Source organism: Microtus ochrogaster, chromosome 8 (assembly GCF_000317375.1).
Source record: "Microtus ochrogaster isolate Prairie Vole_2 chromosome 8, MicOch1.0, whole genome shotgun sequence".
In the NCBI taxonomy this organism is placed as follows: domain Eukaryota; kingdom Metazoa; phylum Chordata; class Mammalia; order Rodentia; family Cricetidae; genus Microtus; species Microtus ochrogaster.
Window position 1 is genome coordinate 44,779,095 of NC_022015.1, and position 23,538 is coordinate 44,802,632.

At 36.8% G+C, this 23,538-nt stretch overlaps 1 protein-coding gene across 7 annotated transcripts in view; it reads right to left on the reverse strand.

Annotated features, from left to right (window-relative positions):
• The window catches only part of Tle4 (transducin like enhancer of split 4), a 137,919-nt gene that overhangs the window by 71,596 nt on the left and 42,785 nt on the right, over positions 1-23,538 (reverse strand). For 5 of the 7 annotated variants that reach the window (XM_013348088.2, XM_026781291.1, XM_013348087.2 and 2 more), the window contains exon 5: positions 15,748-15,822. The exons of the other annotated variants lie outside the window; for them this stretch is intronic. In XM_013348088.2, coding sequence (XP_013203542.2) covers positions 15,748-15,822 — 75 coding nt within the window. The remainder of the gene's footprint in view (positions 1-15,747; positions 15,823-23,538) is intronic. 7 annotated transcript variants of the gene reach the window in all.

A 23,538-nucleotide genomic window follows, 5' to 3' on the forward strand; every position in this document is an offset into this window, starting at 1 on the left:
CCTACTTCATGTTCTGGCTTTGTGGGAGCCTAGCCAGTTTGGATGTTCACCTTCCTAGACATGGACGGAGGGGGAAGGACCTTGGACTTTCCACAGGGCAGGGAACCCTGACTGCTCTATGGACTGGAGAGGGAGGGGGAGAAGAGTGGGGGGAGGGGGAGAAGAGTGAGAGGAGGAGGAGGGAAATGGGAGGCTGGGAGGAGGCGGAAAGTTTTTTTTTTCTTTTTCTCAATAAAAAATTAAAAAAAAATAAAACAAAAGCCTGACTCTAATCTTGAAAAAAATTAGAAACAACCAAACAAATTCAAAATATTGACGTTTCCACAAGGCTAGTCTAAAATCTTTAAAATGCAAACAAAATATACAGCAAAGTAATGTGAGAACTATTTCAGAGTCAAGAAAAATGAAGAGATACAGGGAAGAAAAAGGAGGTTATATATGAACACCAAATTGGAAACACTAGAAAGAAAAAAGTGCTAACAAAAGTGCTAAAATACATCCACAGCTGGACAAATATGATGACTCTCATACTGGACAAAGAAATATTTTAACAGCATTGTTCCAACACCAGAAGACATCCTTGTCCACAGAATACTTTGGGACAATGGTTTTGTACCCTGTAAAGATTTGTCACTTGTATTGGATTAATAAAATGCTGATTGGCCAGTAGCAGGCAGGTAGTATATATAGGTGGGGTTGACCAGAGTAGGAGAATTCTAGGAAGAGGAAAGGCTCAGTCTGCAGTTGTCACCCAGACATAGAGAAAGTAAAATGAGAATACCTCACTGAAAAAAGGTACCAAGCCACGTGGCTGACACAGACAAGAAATATGGGTTAATTTAATATGTAAGAGTTAGTGATAAGAAGCCTGAGCTAATAGGTCAATCAGTTTATAACTCATATAGGCCTCTGTGTGTTTCTTTGGTACGGCTACAGAACCTCTGTCAATAACATTAGACACATATTTAAGTATTAATGGTGAAGTACCATGACTGTCTCACTTTCAAGAGTTCAATACTTAAGTACATGTTTGCATGTGCACAAGTGACAAAGCATTACCTGGTACATTTCCTCATGAGCATCTGGTGGTTGTTCTATTACTTATTCAAATTCCCTCAGCTGTGGGGCACAAGGGACAAAGGTATGTTCTGCCTACCATATAAAGGTTTTATAACCAATAAACGCCTTGGCAGAAGCTAAAGATTAAACCAATCGAAGAAGGAAGAATAAAAAGAACAAGGAAGAAACTTTTTCAAGCTAGGCATTGCTGATGGGAACCCCCACGGAAGAAAGGCATGTATGTAGAACAAAGCTCTACAACAATAGTTCATGCTAGCCTTGGAGGCAAAAGAATGGAAGAGGGTTATTTATTTTTGTGTGTTGTGCACACACACACATATATTTTATACATATATATGATAAATCTTTAAAGTAATCAGATATAGATTTCATGTCAGGAATAAGCATTTTTGATATATATATGAAAAAGCATATATATGCTTAACCTATGCTAAAAATTATGCTAAATTATGTTAAACAAATACTATGGGTAATACACTAGGTTTTCTATTCTATATCTTTAATAAAATCCTAACAAAAAGACTGATAACAGGCACTGGATAAAACTCACATATCTTATATATGTATTTGTGCATACATCTGTCAACTGCTTATGTTTGAATCGAAGTACATTTATAGGAGTTAGTTCTCTCCTACCAAGTAGGCCACCACGATTGAACTCAAATCACTGGGCTAGCTGGAAAGCGTCTTTACTTGATGAGCCATCACTCCAGCTCTGGTTCTGGTGTTTTGTTTGTCTGGTTTTGATTTTTTTGAGACAGAGTCTTTCTAGTATACAGTTCTGGATGCTTTAGAACTTACTATGTAGACCAGGCTGCCCCTGAACTCACAAAGCTTAGCCAGCCTATCTCCCAAGATTTAAGGTGTGTGCTACCACAGCTGGTTATTAGTAGTTTTGCAACTGGTATGATCAGAATCATACTCCTATGTTGGTTATATATTACAAATATTTCCCCAGATGCTGGCTTGCCATCTTGTTTTCTCTTACGGTGTCTTCTGAAGAAATTGCCGTGTTTACTTTAACTGAGAAATAAACTAGTTATCTTCACTATCCTGAGTGAGATAACCCAGACCCAAAAATATGAATATGGTATGTACTCACTCATTAGTGGGTTCTAGTCATAAACAAAGAACATTGAGCCTATAGTTCTATAGTTCATGATCCTAGAGAAGCTACCCCCAAAAAAACATACATAGATTCAGCTGGAGATGGAAGCAGACAAGATCTCCTGGCAAAAGTTGGGAGTATGGGGGCGGGGATAAAAGGAAGGGAAGTGGAAAAGGGACACCTTACAGAAAATGTGAAGTCAGAAACTGGGGACAGGAGTTTGTAACACATAACCAAGAGATTCTCATGGTTCATGGTATTAATACCAGTTAAAAACCAACCAGAATTTTGGCTGAAAAATAAGCCTTACCTAAATATGGCCTTACAAGACTATTTTAAGATGAAACACAAAAGTATTTAATTTTTTTAAAGTTCACAATACTATGCACACAGAGAATAAATGAAAGCAACAAGAATGAACAGCACGAAATAGATAGAAAGAATTCAGCAGCTCAAACCAAAACAGAGTGATGCTTGGATAAGGGCTATGGCAGCAAGTCAAAAAATAAAATAAAAAGAGAGAGAGAGAAACTGAAATTTTTTTTTAAGACAAAGACATGGTTATATGAGAAGGTTTTTAAGGATAACTTAGGGAACTCACGATACCTTGTAAAATTGGGCCTCACTTAACCAGGCAGATCAAACCATGTAGATAGGCCAGAGAAAGAGAAAAGGAAATAGAATTTTGTCTTTTTTTTTCAACTTGAAATACTATATATGAAATGAAGAGAAAAAGAATAGCAAGAAATTAAAAGTCTAGACTAATCCTACCAGCCAAAGAAAACACTAATGTCAGTGGATCTATGCATGGCAATGCATATGTAAGCAGTTTTAAGTGAAAACAACATCAAGCTATCTTTTAGTTTAGTCTGCTGTCTGTCCTATCTTTTCCTATGTAGTATATATCAAGAACATTGCACTGTAACTCTAAGTGATGCTACGTTGCTGGTAATCACTGGGTGGTTTGCCATTATCTAAATATGGTAGTGTTCTCTTAAGTGATCTCCAGCTACTGGATGTTCAGGTTGTTTCCACTATTTTATACTTAGTCACAAGGCATTAAACACACACCCATACCAGTTAAGATAGTTGCTCTTCAAGTTACAGAATAAATAAATTAATAAATAATAAGAAGACATTTTCTTCACTGAGGAGAAAAAGAATATCTTTTGTTAAAAAAGAAAATATACTTATTTATATCTCATTAACATGGATAGGTCATGTGCCCACTTATCTGTAAAGAAGTCTGACAAAGCATCTTTAATGTTAGCCTTCATTGTAGAAATTGGAACCTATCTACAAGGGAGAACCATCATTTGTCTTTGTTCTTGATCATTTCAGCAATCTGTTAAAAAAACCAAAAAAACTTCCCAGTTTTCAATCTAACTGACAACAAGCAACTTAAACTGAGGGTGTGCGTTCTGTTTATCATTAATGATTTCTTCTCCTGGGTATGAAATTTGTACAGAGATGTATCTACAAATTGCTTTGAGTAAACTCAGAAAAACTCTGGGGAAATGAAAAGAAGAAAAAAAAAAAGATCCTATGACTACCACCTTGCTTTCGCACCTAAGTGGCATAGCCTTGCTGCTCAGAACACAAATCTGGGCCAAAAGAGTTTCTCCCATTTTATGACTCCACTAAGAAAAAAAGTTAAGAAAAACAACAAACTTTTAAAAGTTCTCAAGTATAATTCATCTTTAATTTGTAAGAGGGTGAAGAGGTAGTTCTAACTCCTTTTAGGTCAACAATGTTTTTTAAATTTGAATACTCGTAGTATTTGCTACTCATATGCAATATATAGACACAAGACAAAAACTGAGCACAGAAAAAGAACGAAGCTTACAATCAAACAAGGATATAACTTCAAGGAAGGACTATTAAAAACACAAGGCATTAAAATGTGACTGGCCTCTTGTCCTCCCTCAGTCACCTCCTTCCTCTGTCCTCGTCAACTGACTACAATTAGCTATCAGCCGTCCTTAATAATCCCTTCTGTCTCTAACTCCCTGGACAATATTTAGCAACAAATTCATTGCAAGCTTCTGATTATCAAGTTTTGAATAACAATTCTGCAATGCCCCCTTGAACTTCTAGAGACACATTCGGTATACATGTATCCCATAACATTTTATTGTTTAATATTTGATTTTTATTGTTCTTGTTACATAGTCCTATTCTTATAAGCACAGGTTCAAACATCATTTGCATTATGAGACTAAAGACAAGAAACCTTTGTCTTCTCATATTTATTAAAACTTTTGATTCTTATATGTAAAGGTAATGCCAGCAGACAAGAAGCAGCAAAGTATGAATCAAGATAATGTAACCAATCTATGAAAGAGATATAAATCAGATAATTCAGGCTAACCAATAGGCATGTGCCTCAGACACTCATTCCACTTTCCTCTCAACACTGAGTCCTGAACAACGCTAATAGTGTATTTGATGCTAAAGACAATATGCTCTCATTGTAAAAGAAGGGAGGATAGTCAGGAGAATAAAAAGAATGAGAGCATTCTGACAAATTCAATAGAAATAGAGATCTCATCTCTGACACTTCCTCCTTATAGGACCCCTTTTGGAAGTTAGTTCTCGATTCTAAGTTGTGATTCATTATTGTAAAGTAAATGAGATTATTTCTACATTGGGTTGATACAAAAATTAAACAAAACACATTCAAATGCTTAAGACAGTACTTGAAACAAAACACATTTCCAGTAAATATAGGTTCTTTTTATAGTCACTGTAAGGTAAAGAATAAAAGCCTAGAAACACAATAAATCTATAGAAATCACCAACACAAAAGGGACCCTAAATTTTAAAATGAAAATCCCATAATCATTAGAATAGGATTATAAGGTTAAACTAGACAAATTAGTGGCTATTAACTTCAGCCTTGAATGTTATAGAAAAGAAAGCCTAACTGGCATTACTATGATCATATGACACTGGAATCTGTATATTTTCTATCAGTCTACATTTCCTCTCTACCTGGGCTCAATACTAAAAAAAAAAAAAAAAAAAAAAAAAAAATCCAAACAACAGTTCAAGCTATAGTACTTGCTTATGCATTTACTAAACAATATTATGAGCTAGTATATGTTTTTGATTTATTTTATAAACGTTTATTGAAACAATGAGCTACCCAGTTTGGCACCATGGCTAGAAAGTGAACAAGAAGAGAGTCATACAGATCAATGCTAAGTGCTATGAAGAAATAAAGAGGCTAATGGCTCAGAGACTAGAGGGGATGACACACCCATAAAAAAGGCAGGCCCTTCTTGAGGCAGGCAATCTAAATGCACGGTTTGAAGAAAAACACTAAGCACTGAAGGAAAGCACTAAGCATCACAAAGACAAAAAAGGGGGGCACTGTGGAGAGCAAAAAGCTGCTACACAAACCTAGTCAAGAACATGCTTTACCAGTGCTGCTCAACAGCAGGTAAATGAAGCCTGGGGGTATGAGAAATCTATAGGGCATGTGAGAAATTCAGATTATTTTCCTAAGCAAAAAGGCCAACCAGAAAATTTTAAACAAGAAAGCAATGAGATTTGATTTATGTTTTAGACAATGACTAGTGAAGCCTCGGTCAGCAAATTAAAAACCCAAAAATCATATCAGGAAGCAGCTGTAATGGACCAGCTGAGAAAGTGTCTTGGACCAGGGACAAATGGAAGATGCACTGACTAAGGGCACGAAAGTTAGGAATCACAATAGACAAGATTTTAAATAAAACGTTTTTATACTCATTAAACAAAACTCACAAACATAACAAAAATAAATAGGATCAAGAACCTAAACTGAAAAATTCTCAAAGAGTAAGTAGGAAAAACTATCCGTGATAGAATTGGGTGCATACTACTTAGAGACAAGAATAACGTAAAATCCACAGAAGAAAAAAAAACAATTCTCAAACTAGAATTACCTCAGTGTTTAAAGAAAAAAAGTGAACACTTAAGCATAATAGCTCATGACTGTCACCTCAGCACTCAGAAAGCTGAGGAAGGAGGATGCACATTTGAGGCTAGTCTGGAATATATATTAAGATCTGTCTCAAAAAATGAACCAAAGTGTGTCCTTTTCAAAAGGCATAGTAAAATGAGAAGAGCTACAAAAAAAATCAGTGAATATATGTGACAAATACATAAAATGCTTATCTAAAATATTAAAAGATGATCAAAACATAAACGACAAGGGGAAACAGTGAAGATTTTGTTCTTCCTTTTGAAGATATAGAGATAGTAAGTTACATAAAAAACAACACCATTCATTTTTCTTCAAAACAAGACAGAAAAGCACAGCAAATACCACTAATTGAAAAGCTGTAATCACAAGGGTTGGTGAAGATGAAGAGTGAGGCTTCCCAGGCCTTTAAGAAGGCTGCAGAGTAGCAGGGGCTCTGTGAAAACAGTGTAGCACTGACAATCTGAGACACACTCAGATCATTTACTCAGAATTCTCACTGTTAGGTAATAAGCCAGAAGAATTCTGAAATTCGCTTTAAAAAATGTGGATGTGAATATTTCTTGTACTACTATTCTCAATCACTCAAAATTGAAGATAAGCCCTTTGTCCTTTGAGATGTGAACTGGCCTACACTAACCATGGGATATCATAAGCAGTACATTGGACCTAGCTATTGACAAAGAAAACTACATGACCAAGTCTTGAAGGTCTTACATTTAAAAAGAGGCATTCAGTGAGTTCGAGACCAGCTTGGTCTACAAGAGCTAGTTCCAGGACAGGCTCCAAAACCACAGAGAAACCCTGTCTCGAAAAAAAAAAAAAAAAAAGAGGCATTCAAAAGGCCATATAAAAACAAATCCATTTACAGTACATTCTCCAACAAGCTCACTTTCAGAGAAAACAACTTTAATCCAGAGGTATTGCAAGGGGGGAAACTGTCTACAGAAAAAAAGGGGGAGGGATGGGGAGTCTGCTCCTTCTCCGAGGTAGTAGCTCTACAACTATATTCATCTGTCAAAATTCATACACCTGCACCAAATAGGACTACCTCCACAAATCTGACTTAAAATAGTATCAAACACCAGTGACAGGCATATTTCTGAATTCTTAATTTCAGGCATCTAAAACTGTATCTACAAACATACAAACATTAAAAGAACATGAGTATCCTTAATTCTGATTAATGCTTACAGCCTCACTTTTGTCTTCTATTTTTCTTTAATAGTCTTCTAAACAACTTTTATTGAAATTGAAATATTAAAATGTTTGGGGCTGGAAAAATGGTCCACTGATTAAGATCACTGGTTACTCTTACAGAGGACACATGTTCAATTCCCAGTACCTGCATGGTGGCTCACTATCATCCATAAAACTTAAGGTGATCTGAAGCTTTTAATTTCTGACCAGACATAGATGTGGTCCAACAGACAGGCATGCAGGCAAAATGCTCACATTCATTAAATAACAAAGTCTTAAAATTTAAAAATAAAAAACAAATTAAAATGTTGAAATGAGTTAATGTAGATTTGTGCAGTGAAATATAAAACTAGAAAACTTACAACTTCCAAACCTAAACAAGGAAAAGGGAAATCTGAAGATTCACTTCAAAACACATCAAGAAAGATTTTAAAATACCCAAAATAAGAACACTGAACAACGTGAAGTGAAGGCATCAGAATAATTGCTGAATTAACAACAGGAGTGCATGCAACTGACTTATCCTCACTAGTCATTGAAGAGTTCTACCCTATTTACAAAGGTCTTTAAAGCAGTTTTGATCACCACAACTGCACTTTCAGGTTGAAGGAACCTAAAATTAGTTTCTTGAAGGGCAGATTAAAAGTCCTTCCAATTTTCCCTAAGTCCCAAGAGTCATGCACAATTAGTAACACTTTCATTGTCTGTTTCAACTGAGTATATCTCACTTAGAGCCCATGTTTGCTCTGCCCTCTCAACTTCCTGAAGGATACAAAAAACCAGGCTGAGCCCACAGGAAATAAGGCCTCTAAATGGCAACTGTTCATGCTGCATAAAGAAACACCACTGAGTAGAAGTCATCAGAGAAAAGGGAGTGCCAAAAACAGACAAAACCTAACAAAGAGATAAAAATTCTGAACTGCTGACTTACAAGCTAATCTGAGCAAACCTGCTTTCACTGTGTAACAGTGAACCCAGTCCATGCACAGATTGCCAAGCTCAACCTAGCAAATTTGGGAGCCTTTCTCCCAGTGGACTCCGAGAGCCTACCCAGTCTCAAGCTTCATCAGTTACCCCACCTAGACACATTACACAACACTGGTGACACTGTGCTCACTTCAAAGTAAGCTGTGCATATGCAGCTCTTGATACAAGGAGGGAAAGAAAGCTCCTCCGTAAACAGGAAGGATAAAGAAGTACATACTTCAGGTTAGCAACAGTTTGGGAGAGGAGATAAAATGGCTGGCTTCTAAAAATTTTTTCCAGAAGAGCTTTCTATTAGGAATTAATTGAATACACACAAGCAACAAATCAGAAATCATACCCCTAACCTAGAAATTTTGTGACCTCTGAAGTGAAAATTGAGCTGAAAATTATTTAAATGTATGAGAGTCTTTGTTATGAGAAGGGAAATCAGAGCCTCTTAAGAGTCTCAGCAAACTGCAGCACAAAGATTGAATTATGACTACATCACTCAATACTGCATCTCCTTTCTTCAAGGGAAAAAGAGAGCAGCGAATCAACATAAAGAGGGACTTGATGCAAAACTGCTTTAGTTATAAGCATCATCACAGCTCTGCGAGCTCATATAAACAGAGCCCTATAAGTGCAAAAGGCCCAGGGCCACCTGCACAGTGGCTTTCCATAACCAAGCTTCTTAAATCATGGGTGGAGACCAAGAAAAAACCGGCAATAGTTTCTGAATGCAGTAACCAAAAATTAAAATGCATTATGAACCCAAGGTGTTTCTGGTAGTGCTCACCCATACTGTGGCATGGAACTGCACTGAGTGTTGATTTTAAACACATCAAGTCGTGTGACACCAGCAAAGACTACCTAAAACACTTCAGTTTATAATAGAGATGACTGTGTGCTACAAATTACAGTGTTTTACTGTACAGTTTTCTACTCATAGAAACATAATGGTTTAATTACAGAAAATGAAAGTTTTTAAATATTTTCCTACTATTCTTTATAAAGAATCTCTTTAAATTGTACTATGTTAGAATGCTTATTTTTAAATTTTACTGTTAGAGTTGCTGACCTGAGTTACAAATAATCAGAGAGAACTCTGACTTGGAATTAGGTCAGACTTCCCAACAGTTTCTGAAAGTCCTCATATACTGAACATTTTATTCTAGTATTTATGTGAAGTGGGGTTATGAGCATTGAGGATTATAAAATCAAAATACTGATCAACTCGGAGAAACTGTAAACTGCCCAACATCTTATATTATGAAATACTCAGCTAATATTTCTTTATATAAAAATAAGTACATTTATCTCATTAGTATGTGAATTTTTGTGTATATATATATATATATATATATATCTGTTTTTCCCTCATATTTACTTATTTACTTTTCATTGATTTAAATCCAGGATGGGTACAGCATCACACGGATTCTGTGTTCAATGGCCTTTGCAGGAAGGTTGCTTTGGAATTTGGCAAGCACCATGCCACTGTTTCCATGGGCCCAAGTTACTTTCCCCCAGATCACTCTAGTTGTTGTTTTTTCCTTTATACACATAGGCGCATCTCTTGCCCAAGTAGAATTCAGTTTCATCTCAGGCATAAACACTTTCAATTTTAAGAAAAGCTGTGTGCTCTCTCTGGTTCCGGAGACCTCGTGTATAACAGCAAAAGTGGCCTTGCACCACAGCCTTCCAGACACACTGTCTTTTAGAAGTCCTGTTCCCAGCAGGCCTCCACAGGCGTCAAGATGGGCGAAAAAGGGCGGCCTCAAAAACTGTTTTATAATAAATTTCTTTGTGATTATGAGCAAATGTTTTATTTATATATCTATATATCCAAAGCTTCATTGAAATGTCTTGGATGAGAGGGGCTGCAAATACAGATTTAAGAAGTCTTGGTCTCCAAAGCCTTTAAACTCCAGGCAGACAGTAATCAAACTGAAATAGCAATAGCTGAGAAAAACCCAAATCTACTTTATAGCTCATGTGAAAGTTAACTTAATAACATATACAATAAGAAAGCACTTTACCATATACAATAAAGACTAAAAAAATAATATTACTGGTCATAAGGTTTACTTAGATTCAAAAATAACATGAGCTGTAAATGCTGAGCTTGTAAAGACCGTTTACACACAGACCAGACATTGGAAAGAACGTACAATTGTAACATATGACCTCAGTAATCTCCCTACATGATAAAGACCCTTTACAAACTGATTCCTATGAAGCCAAATCTTGAGAATGGTAAAAATTCTAGTAAAAGAAGGGCTAGCACACAGCTGCTGTACCTTTCAAACAAACAATCCTAACCAAGTGTTAGTGTGTAGGGAAAGAGAAGTGAGAAGAGTGGCATTCTTTTTTTTTTTTTTCTTCGAGACAGGGTTTCTCTGTAGCTTTTGGTTCCTGTCCTGGAACTAGCTCTTGTAGTCCAGGCTGGCCTCGAACTCACAGAGATCCGCCTGCCTCTGCCTCCCGATGCTGGGATTAAAGGCGTGCGCCACCACTGCCCAGCAAGAGTGGCATTCTTAATTCTATGGTTATGATGGGCAACTGAGTGCTAGCTTACTGGCACCCCTTGAAGGATAAATTTTTACAAAGCACCAGAGGAAAGCAAGTCCTCCTAATCTTGCACCCTCAAGCCATAGCAGGTATTAGGGATGAGATGGGTCCAGGTAAGACAGTTTCGATAATGTAGGAAAGCCATATTCAATACAGGCTAGCAGCAGAACAAATCACAAAACCAGTGGTAGCCTGATAGTGAACATAAAGGAATGGAAAACTGCTCTTGGATATGTACAATGTTTTGACTTTTGTTAAAAAGGTAAACTGTGTTTTTCATTTTATTTCAAGGTTTATCTTACCACTAGTAAGATACTACTACATGACCACAGGATTATATATTATATAATTAGTATAGAAGAAGTACTCACCTTTTTTGTAAGATTTATTTCCATTTTAAATATGTATATGTGAAGGGGTGCATGTAAGTGTGGATGCATGAGATCACCCTGAGCTGTTAGCTGTCCAATGCGGGTGGTGCTAGGAAGCCAAATTGAGGTCCCTGAAAGAATAGTTCCTACTTTTAGTTGCACACACTTGTTTTACATATCCTGCACTTTTATGCCCTTAAGGTTTTTGTCTAATGACCTATTTTAAAAGACCTATCAGAAATTATCACAATGTTTCATCCAAATGCAGTTGAGGCTTAAAATGGTAGTTTTGAAATCTGTAATAGGAAAGGGGGGACATATTTTCTAAACTGTCCTTATGTTAATACTCTCCCCCAAAATGTCAATCTGGAATAAATACATGCACATTCATTCCCGCATGGGTGAGCACACACACCCACACACTCACACTGTAAGGGTCAGTAGAAAAATAAGCACGCAAATTTATATCCCAATAAGAGTCAATCAAATGACAGGGACAATAAAACAAATTTTAAGACAGAAAATAGCAACAGTAAATATTGTCTTTTTGAAAAAATAATTCAAACACATAGGATAGTAAAAGGCAAAGGCATTTTAAATCATTTCCTTAGTAATACAAGTAATATTTAAATAGATTTAATAGTGCTGCTCCAAACCAATGAATTATGGGTTTAAAACCTATTAAAATGTAATGTTTTTTTCCTGAGCTGAGAAGAGAGAGATTTAAATCCACTGAATTTTAATATTTCAGCTTGAGCTGCAGGAGGTAGAGAAAGTCCAAATGAACTATTCCATCAGCACCATTCAAGCATGAACATTTTAATCAGTTTTCCTTCCTTGGAGTTCTCTAACACAGTTTACGCTGTCATTCTGAAAGCACTTAACACAGAAAGTGTGAAAAACCACCAAGGCTTGTTATTGCCTTCACAATTGATGGCAAATAATTTTGCAGACTTCCTATCATTAAAATGTCACTACTAAAAATTGACGTTCAGCATTTCTAGTGCTAAACTGCATTTTCCTGCAACACTATGGCATACCTGTTCATAAAGGTTATTGGGATGGGGTATTTTAATGCTTGCATTTATATCATTTCCCCTTTAAAAGGTTAGGACAAAAAAAGAGGACGAGGAATCTTTCTTAAAAAATTTATTTTCATTTTCATAAACTGAATCTCTTTTTCTCTAATACTTACCCTAACCAACTTTTTCTTAACAGTAGTTTGCTGAAATCCTTATGGGTCTAAGTTAGCCTCCTTTATTAAGTATAACCACATTCACACAGCATGTACTGATTATATAGTGTAATAGATTTAAGAATCATTTTAAGATAGTCAGATGACTCAATTTAATAATACAGGAAATGAAAACATCATTTCTAATTAGATCATATTACTGATTTAAAACTGCAATTTGTGTGTTGTTCCAACAGCGCAATCTCACAGATTCTAATTTAAAAGCACAGTGGCTAGGAGGACGCATGACAGTATCAAACTATATGCATACCATCCCCCCCAGCCCATGTGGGGTAACTCAAGGAAAGCTTCAAAGGAACATGAAATCAAAACACAAGGCAGTAACTATAAACAAAAGCAAAAGAGAAATTTCCTGGTTTTCTTTCTTATAAATAAAAGAAAAAAAATTAACTTATTGAGTCTATCAACACTTTTAAACTGAACATGACCTGTGAAAGAAATCATTATAACTGTGTTTCATTCCATTAAACACAACTAGCTTATTGTCAGGAGAACAGTCACCTCTCCAGGTTTCAGGCTCACTTCAGCATTTTGCATTTAAACTGAATGGATCACTGGTTTGGCTCATTTACCAATGAAGGTAGAATAATATTGCAGAGTTAAAAGGTGCGCTTCATCAGATTTCATTAAATCTAGGAACATTCCCTCTTGTCTGGATGATGCCCACATATAAAATAGGTGCATATGGAGAGATAAATAAACGAAGGTCTGCAGTAGTGTAGTGGGTCTTGTGCCTCCTGGATGAAATGTTGTCATTTCCCCAGTGCAGAAAAATCACTGCCAATTCCATTCTAAAATCTCAGTAAGACAAATCTAAACCTGACCTATCATCACTCTGGTAGCAAATCAAAGTGCTGTCATTTCCTGGAAAGGTAAGGCAGTGGATAAAGGCTTTTGTTACCAAGGCTTAAACTGAGGCCAATCCCTAGGCTTCACATGGTAGGAGAACCGATTCCTACAAGTTGCCTTCTAACTTCCACGAGGCATGTCATGGCACCAATGTGTCACCATCCCAGCATACAAATAAATAAATGCTACCATTTCTTAAAACAAGTATAGAGAACAATAGGTGCATTTAAATCCCACAAATATGCATAAATTCTCCGAAAACTGATACAAGACTATCATCATGCTTTAAAACCAAAAAGAACCTCAGCTGCAGAATTCAGAAAGTGAAGTTTGTAGCCAGGTTCCTTCTTTCTCAGGTGTTTGTGGTAACCTAGAATAGCAGCATTTATTTTTATTTTTGTAATATCTGTTTTCAGAACAGGCAGATTATATAATTTTAACTCCATTCTCTCCAAATACAAATAGTTTGAAACTCTACAAAATTAACCAACATAAACACATAATGCTTTGATAGCATGAAGCTCTACTGAATTATTTTTAAGTAAACTTTTAGATTACATAATTAAATCTACATGGACAATATGACTAGTAGGAACAACTACAACTTACAAATGGTTTCTCTGAGAAAGCAATGTTATCCTATTCAACACCAAGTATGTGAAAACAAAATAATGTAAAACAGCATTAAAAATATATGAAATTGATAAAAGTAGGGAAACTTATTTGATTTTCTACCTGTCATAATTTTTTAATAAAAAAAACACAGGTCTGATTTAGCTAATTTTCCACTGTTTAGCTGATCACTAGAAACTAGAAAAGCAAAACAACCAAAATGCATTGTTTTCCTAAAAACAGGTGTTAATCAGATGTAGGTAGCAAGCTGTAAAAGTCATCGCAAACACTAAACTACATAGAATAACAACTGTAGGTAGGTTCTATCATCATTCACCTGTGAGAGAGAATCTGTAAAAACAAAGAACACACATACCATTCTGACATGACCATAGCTCATTCACATGAAAAGTTTCATGCAAGCAGAATTGTGAACTACATAGTTTAACTTTTAAAACTGAGCTGTTTCTCTCTCTCTCTCTCTCTCTCTCTCTCTCTGTGTGTGTGTGTGTGTGTGTGTGTGTGTGTGTGTGTGAGAGCACGCACGCACTGCTATCTTCTTGAGTTTTAAGACAGAAAAAGTAGTCACCAAATGTTTTCTCTTCACTGCCCCATTTCTCTTTCTCCTGAGTCTACAGGGCCTTTCTGATTCCGCCTCTGCTTCCCAAGGCACACTTTTCTTAGTCCTTTCCATTATGATGTCTGTTAATTTACTACCATTTTTCTTTTTCTGGTGGTCAGAAGAGAAACAAAATAGACCTTCAAATAGGCCATTAAAGAACAAGCTACAATCAGACTACTGCTATCAACACCAATGCAATGATCCCTGAGTCCTGATTCCCTAGTTAAAAGACAGTGGTATAATTGTAGCAGTATCTTCACTGCAGATTATTAGGCGACCCTTATTCATATCTTCACTCAGCAATTTGAATTTTAATGAAAGCAAATGGAATAATTAGCATTTCAAAGTGTGTTTGATACACTGAGAGGGAAAAAGAGAAAAGACTTTTGTGTATAATTTATACACAAAGAAAGCATTTGGGAGGGAGTAGAAAGGAGTGGAGTCTTCTTTAGAATGTGGCAAAGTGCTTCCAGCACTTCTGCATAAACTGTCAAGTCAGTACCAGGCTGTTTACAACCAAGAGTTCTCCTCTTTATTATTATTTCGAAGTTTTTACCAGTTGTTTCATTTGGAACTGGAGTGAATGCCTAAACCTATGGATCCAGCAAGTTATAGAAAAGACCATTGCCACTACTGCCAGCTAGCATTTTCTAACTGGGCCACTGATTGTTTTAGTTCATCTATTTTCTTCTACAAATGGACACTATCCTGTAAGATCAACTCATAACAAAGAAGAAAGAGTAGAAGCAGATAAGCAAAAATACATACTTTACTAAGAGTGTTATTAAGACAAAATAAATCATTTGGGATGATAAAAAGAAATCAGGTCATTTTAACATCAGAGCAAACTGTATCATTTCTTCCTATCTAGTTTAGCAACAGTAACTAATGGCACAATAAAGAACCATGAGAAAGAGCTGTCCAGTCTCCTCAGGGGAGTTTTCAGGAGCCAACTTAATTAGTAAACTGTGGCACAAAGCTTCTGAGCAGCTAACAAATGCCTCAGGAGACTGAAGGGCAAGAGCTCAGTTCACTGTGGTCATCTATTACTTTCTGCCAGTTTGGTGGAACAAAATTTAAATAGAATAAAACAAGAAAGCTAAGGACAAACACTAAGATCAGAGCTAAAATGGAAAGGCCACGTACCCCAATGATGGCGTTCAGTTCTGCCATGGTCACCTGCTTGGCCCGTTCCACAGCCTGCACCACTTGTTGCTGGTGCTATAAATGAAGATCAGAAACAGAATACAATTATTTGTTTTCTACTTAGTCAGAACAGCTTTTCCTAATATGTCCTCTAACTTTTCATGCAAAATAGCATTTGGGAGTCTGCAGATTAAATAAAATCCCCAGGTGGTAGATGACTACATAGATGTCCAGGGTTACTGGGCCCACAATGCTTAGGAATAACCAGGCATCAGCTGTACACATCATCTCTGTGCTCATGGAGGATGCTCCCTACATCTGCAATATCTGCTCGTATTTCATTCTCAGGCCAAGAGAGTACTCTAACCAAACATCTTCTGCTAGTACTGAAAACAAAGCTTAACTTATCCAGTCTTTGTCTTTATTATTTCCTTTTCTCTATGCTACCTACAGTAAAAACATTTTTTAAGTATTCCCTACAAGTACTTATTTTTAGATTCTTCTATGGTGTTTATTTGCATAAACAGTGAAAGGTTATTTTAATTCCATGTTCTATCTCTCCTGGAAGTGTAAAAGCGTCTATGTTTGTATTTCTGTCATGAAGGGTTGCATGCTTAAACAAAATATAAGCAAATGAATTTTGTACTTTTATGTACTTTTAAATGCAATTGAAAAACAAAAATTTACAAATCTAAATTATTTTTCCTTAACAAAACTAGAATCATTAATACTGAAAAATCTCTCCACCCTTGATTAATTTCCAAGGAGAATGAGCAATAACTGATATGAATAAGTTTTATGATATTGGTAAGAATCAAAACACAAGAAATACAGAATTGTGCATGGGGGCACTCACACCTCTGGATACACACAAGCAGTTGTATAAGACTCTGAAAATGTAAACATAACCCCATTAAGTACATGTGAAGAGTCTAGTATCTATAGCTCAAATTTGTTCTGTGGAATTCTTTCAAATAGCTTTAGCAAATGAAGGACAAAAAGGTATGTCACAGGCATTTCTCTGTGTGGTTGGAAGAGGCTTGTGTTAACTGTTCTCTGGTGAAAATTTTAGCATCTATTCTTCACTAATTTGAAGTGAATACATGATTCAACTATAAAACTGCTTACAACACACAAAGAACTCGCCACAAAACATGTAATTTTCCTTTACTATCAAGTTTCCATGTTTAAACTCTCAAACATATATATGATATTGTGACTTAACTTCTACCTCTGACATGAACAGAGATATGAAAGGGAGGTTCTGTGGTAAAGAAAACTACCTTAAATTAGTTACATACAACATGATGTTTTATCCTTTGCTTATTAATAGAAAAATGTTAAGTAACAAGTTAATACCTTTTAAGTTTTCACTAGAAATAAGCTAAAATATATACTTGTGAATTATTTTTAATTGCAGGAGTTTCAGTTTCAAAACATGATCTAAAAGGAAGCTCAGTCTATAAACAGCTATCTACTTACTTTTCCATATTTACTAAAATGACATAAATTTCTCTTATATAAAATTTGGAGGAAGGGATGGTGAGATAGCTCAGACTACCAGTAAGGTGCTTGTCATAAAAGCATGTAACAGCATGCACTTAATTCCAGCACTGGGGTTGCAGAGAAAAGATCTCTGGAGTTTACTGGCCAGCAAGTCTAATCAACAGGCAAGTTCCAGGTTCATTGAGAGAGCCTGTCTCAAAATGAGGTGGAGAGAGAAACTGAAAAACACACCAGATTTTAATCTCTGGCTTCTATGAGCACATATGTACATGTGCACACAAACAAGTATGCAGACACAAACACACACATACACAAACCTAAAAGGAATAGAGAGTAAGAGTCTATAATAATAGCTTCAGCTTATCTTAGACACTTTAAAACCACATGCCATGTTTACTGAGCACTTACTGTGTGCCAAGTTCAAAGCTCATTTTAAATTTATGATATTTCTCAGCATTGTGTAAAGCAATAGTACTTGCAAAGTGGCCTCTGAGATTTTTAATGCTCCATGCAGTTTTAAAATATGTATACATACTTGTGTGTGTCTGTGGATGTTTGTGCCAGCAGACCAGATATGTTGGATCCACCTGCAGCTGGAGTTACACAGTTGTGAGCTTTTCCACATGAGTGCTGGAAACCACTCTTTAACCACTGAGCCATCTCTCCAGCTCCCTCCCATCGTGATCATGTGGGGAAATTGTTGCAAACTTTCTACCTTTTACTTGTGACATTCAACAGTAGCTGTTTAAAATTTCCAGGTGAGACAAAGGATGGCATGTGCGCTCACCCACAACACAGCACTCACTCTACTCGTGCACAAATTCACTTACAGTACAAACGCTCTTACCATGACAAGTCTCAATCTCCTGAAATAGCTTCTTTACATTAAGTATTAAATATTCAAAAAACAATTATATGGAACAGAGATATGAAACATAACTATGTGAGGCCTCTCTAGCATGAGGACTGTGCAACTGTTGCTTCATAAACTATATCTCAACTGCTAAGAGACAAAGACGCCTTAGGCAGCAACACTCTATAGCATTTAAATCAAGTGCATTTTTTTGAGAAAACTCAACTCAATTCACTTATCTGCCATCATATCTAACAGTAACTCGTTAGGAAGCTAACATAAAAACGGAAGTCGTGACTCAGCTTGTGTGCTTTGATAGCAATGGCTAAGGGCATACAGTTTCTGGACTTTACCTGCAGTTTGGAATTCACCTTCCCTGTTTCTGCTCACACACATGAATTCTCTGCTGATTAAGGACCTTTTGAATATAAGCTTCCTGAGGCAAACAATGCCACCTCTCCTGTGAGCTCTCAAAACACAAGTACCACCTTATCACGCCTCTCTGCACAACAAGGAAACACATCACCCATACACTGGACACACCCATCAGGTAGCGTGAACATCAAAACTTACACAGAAAGAAGAGGTAAAAAGATGAGAAAAGCAAACTTTATTATTATTCCTCAAAGTTGGCCCAATGCATTTTGTTTTTCATTTTCAGATCTTAACAAATAAGCTCCCTGACTCAGGAAATTCATTGTGCTTATAATGCGGATAGCTTTTCCACTATGCCTGACAACTCTTCATTTTCCTCCTCTTCCCTACCTGTCACTTACTCCCACTTCACTCCCATTTTATTTCCAGCCCCACGTCCAGCTTGTTCTTTCTGATACCACACCTCAAGTGGTGAAGAAGAAGGCACTTTAGCCCCTGCTACTAGGCAGAAGGGAACAGTCCTTTCTTATGCTTCAACAACGCTACCAAACAAAATATTGAGAAAATACTAAAAAGCCAAGGGGATGACTGGGATTTAAAGGAGACAAAATATATCTAATTACTTTTTCCTTAAAATGTTGAACCTTACATTCCTTAGTTTTAAAAAAAAACTATGCCGTAGAAATTTAATGACTGCAGAGTTACCGAAAAAAAATCACTGAATTACACACAAGATAAAATGAATTTATGGGACATATATTACACTTTAATATAATTATTTTACAAAAATACTGTAATTTGCAGAATACAGGTATTGCTGAGGGTTAAAAAACTGTACATTGAATTACTTTTCGACTATTTTCATTGTTATAAAATTATTTTAGTATTTGATCAAAAAAGCATTCAATTTTTCTTCCATGAAACACAATTATAAGTCCATGGAGGTCCAATAAGGCCTACTGATGAATAGACCTTTAAGAACCAATATGTGTGCAGTAGGTTTTTAAAGTATGTTTTTCAGAAGTGATAGCAATGTCAGTGTCTGTCATAGCAATTATTTTGAGGCAAGAGATGTGATACTAAAGAGAAAAGTCATAATAAAAAATTGTTGCACTTAAAATTTTTCTAAATTTACTGCACATATTAGGAGGAAAAATTCAGGCAAAAATGCAAAGATGCTCAGAATTATAATATGAAAAACAACCCCCAGATGTGAAGACACAAAGTAAGACTCACCACACCCATTTAATATACAATGCACAATTAGAGTACGAGAAAGGGAAGGGCATAAGCTATCAGAAGGGGTTTTAAGAGGGAATCAAGAAAGTCTTAGCTTTTCATTCATTTGTTCATTCAAATGTGTTAAGTGCCTAATAAAGCACAGACACCAAGGTTAGGATTATAACATGATAGACCACACCCCCTGGTCTCACAGTTGTTTTATTTATGAAAAGGGGCTGGAGAAATAGCTCAGAGTTAACAGCCCTTTTTGTTCTCGCAGAGGAGCTGGGAGAGATGATTCCCAGCACCCACAAGGCAGCTCACAACCATCTCTAACTTCAGTCCCAGAGGACCCGACACCCTCGTCTGGCCCCCATGTGCAATATATGTATGTGGTATACATATACACATGAAGGCAAAACTCTCATAGACAGAAAAAAAAGGATAAATCTAAGATTTAAGAACTCTATGAAGAAAGATGAAGAATTAATACTCAAAAGCTCTGTAATTATTACTGGAGAATAATTTCCGAGAGAAAATTAGAGGATGTTATGCAATGATTTATCAAGGAAATATCTTAATCTAATCTAATCTAATCTAAATACTAGGGGAAAAGTCCCTAAGGAAGCTGCCTTGACAACTGCAACTGGATGGACTTCTGTGAATGAAGAATGAGGAGAAAAAAATCCAGGCAAAAGGAAGAGCTTAGCAAAAGTCTTTAAGTCTCTCTCAAGGAAGGAAGTGAGTTATCTGTGTGTGACTGGAGGAGCAGGAGCTGTGGAACCCTACTGAGCAACAGGCAGTGTAGGATTGTGGGCCTTTGGGATAGGCAAAAAATGGAATAAGCATTCATAACAACAGCAACAACATAGGCAAATGCACGGAGACACAAATGTATGGCAGAGGCATTTTCTAGTAAAGCACCTATTGGTGGAAATAAAATCTGGAAGAAAACAAAAGATGCCCAGTAGTGCAGGCTTTTCATTACAGGAAAACAGCTGTACTTTATTCTTATAGAAAGTGAGATGTTATTAAAATGTTTTAAGCAGCTGAATCCTGTCAGTGCTGGACTTTATTAAGATAGAATTTACTGAAGGCAAGGGCAAGGAGTGAACCAGACTGCAACAAGAACAGTTGCAGAGCCATGCGATATTCCAGGTGAGAGATACTTAGGTCAGAACTAAATGCCTTTCTTAGGAATCATTAGCCACATGTAATAAATGCCACTTATTTACCATAACACAAAACTAAAAGAACCTTTAGAGATTCGGACACACGAAAACCAGGTTTTGTTAACCACCAAACGAGACTCTGCACCCTGACTTCCAAATGCTGTCTGGTTTGGTATGGTAAGAACTGCAGTACCAACTACAGGACAAAAAAAAACAGTATATCCAATAGTTGACTCCCTACAGCATTCTAGCCAGTTGTCAGTCATTCTCTGAAAAAGTCATGGCCTCTTATTAATAAGCTTTTTCTAGTGGAGGAGAATGAACATTAATTCTAATGACTTAAAATCTACTTTCCCAAAACTTCACTTGACCCTACTTTTGTCTCAAAATTTGCCTATGCTTCAAGCATCTGAAAATAGTAAAACAGATTTCCAACTTCCTTTCTTCCAGGTTAAACATTCGTAGGTCACTCAATGGCTCTAAGGCCATTCATCCTTCATGGCATACTTAGTGTGGATAGAACACAGCGCTCCTGGTACATCTAGCAGATCAAGTCCAAGTAAAAATACCACTATATGTTTTGAAAGTTTCACTGAAATCTCACTTTAAGAATTTAATAACCCTACTTTTAGAATCCTACTAGAGAATTCTTACCAAGTTTACAGGCTCATATGCAATTTAAATCTAACTGTAATCTCCAAATAAGGCTGTACTAGTGTTCCAAAATGGTTTCGCAAAAAAAAAATAATATTACAAAACATATAAGCAACACCAATACTTAGTAAAATGAAGAACTTCTCAAAGTTACACTTCAGATGGTGAACATGTACACACAGCCTATCAATTTTGGCTTGAAATATAGGATCAAAGACTACAAATCTAAACAGAGTTCTCAAAAGAAGAAACATAAATAGCCAATATTTTTAAGTGTTCAACATACTTGATCATTGAAGAAATGCAAATTAAAACTACTTTGAGGATCCACTTCACTCTGGCAAAGTGACTAACATCAAGAAAACAATCCCTGGGGAGTGGTGGCACATGCCTGTAATTCCAGTATGAGGAGGCAGGCAGAAGCAGGCCCATCTCTGTGAGTTCAAGGCCAGGTTGGTCTACAAAGAAGAGTTCCAAGACAACCTGGGGTGTTACACAGAGAAACCCTGTCTTAAGAAATAAACAAAAAAGAAAGTATGGAATATATACATATTAGAGTACTACTCAGCAGTAAAAAGCAAGGACTTCTTGAATTTTGCATACAAATGGATGGAAATAGAAAACACTATCCTGAGTGAGGTAAGACAGACCCAAAAAGAGGAACATGGGATGTACTCACTCATAATTGGTTTCTAGCCATAAACAAAGGACATTGAGCCTATAGTTAGTGATCCTAGAGAAGCTAAATAAGGAGAACCCAAAGAAAAACATATAGGCATCCTCCTGAATGTTGACCTTCATCAGGCAATGAAAGGAGACGGAGACCCACGTTGGAGCATTGGGCAGAAATCTCAAGGTCCAAGTCAGGAGCAGAAGGAGAGAAAGCGAGAGCAAGGAACTCAGGACTGCAAGGGGTGCACCCACACTCGGAGACAATGGGGATGTTCTATTGGGAACTCGCCAAGGCCAGCTGGCCTGGGTCTGAAAAGGCCTGGGATGAGGCCGGACTCGCTGAACATAGCAGACAATGGGGACTACTGAGAACTCAAGAACAATGGCGATGGGTCTCTGATCCTACTGCACATAATGGCTTTGTGAGAGCCTAGGCAGCTTGGATGCTCACCTTACTAGAAATGGATGGAGGTGGGGGTTCCTTGGACTTCCCACAGGGCAGGGAACCCTGATTGCTCTTTGGGCTGAGGAGGGAGGGGGAGGGAAATGGGAGGCGATGGCGGGGAAGAGACGGAGATCTTTAATAAATAAATAAATAAGAAGAAAAAAAACAACAGAAATTTCTGGCATGGATGTAGTGAAAGAATGTCCTTCTCTTCAGTAGAAGGTGAACTAGCAGCCACTGTGGAAGTCACCGTCAGGTTTCTCAAAAACTACAAATACAACTACCATATGATGAAGCTATTGAGTGCTAGAGAGTGCACGCACATACGAGACTCTCAACCCATGACAAAGACACCATCACACCCATGGTCGGGGCTACTCTAGTCACAATATCAATGGAATCAGACTAGCTATTCATCACTGGATGAATAGATAATGAAATTATACTAAAGGAATTTTATTCAATTGTTATAAAATGAAATTGGTGGAACATGGATTGAACTTGAAAAATAAAAAAGTAACTGAGGCTCCGAAAAACATCTCATTTTTTTCCTCTCATATGTAGATCCCAGTCTCTTGGTGTACTTATACAGTGTGTGTGTAGATAACAAGAAACAAAAGGGAGACCCATTAGAAGGTGAAGGAGGTTTTAATGAGTGGAAAATAGGTAGCAACACAGGCGATAGTAAAGTGGAAGGGAGAATAGGAAGGGAAGGCTTAAGAATGGAAGGGGTCAGAAGACGGAGAAAAGAGATGAGAGAAGGGAATTCAACCAAAACCGAGTATGTATGAAAATACCAAGGAAAGGGCTGGAGAGATGGCTCAGAGGTTAAGAGCATTGCCTGCTCTTCCAAAGGTCCTGAGTTCAATTCCCAGCAACCACATGGTGGCTCA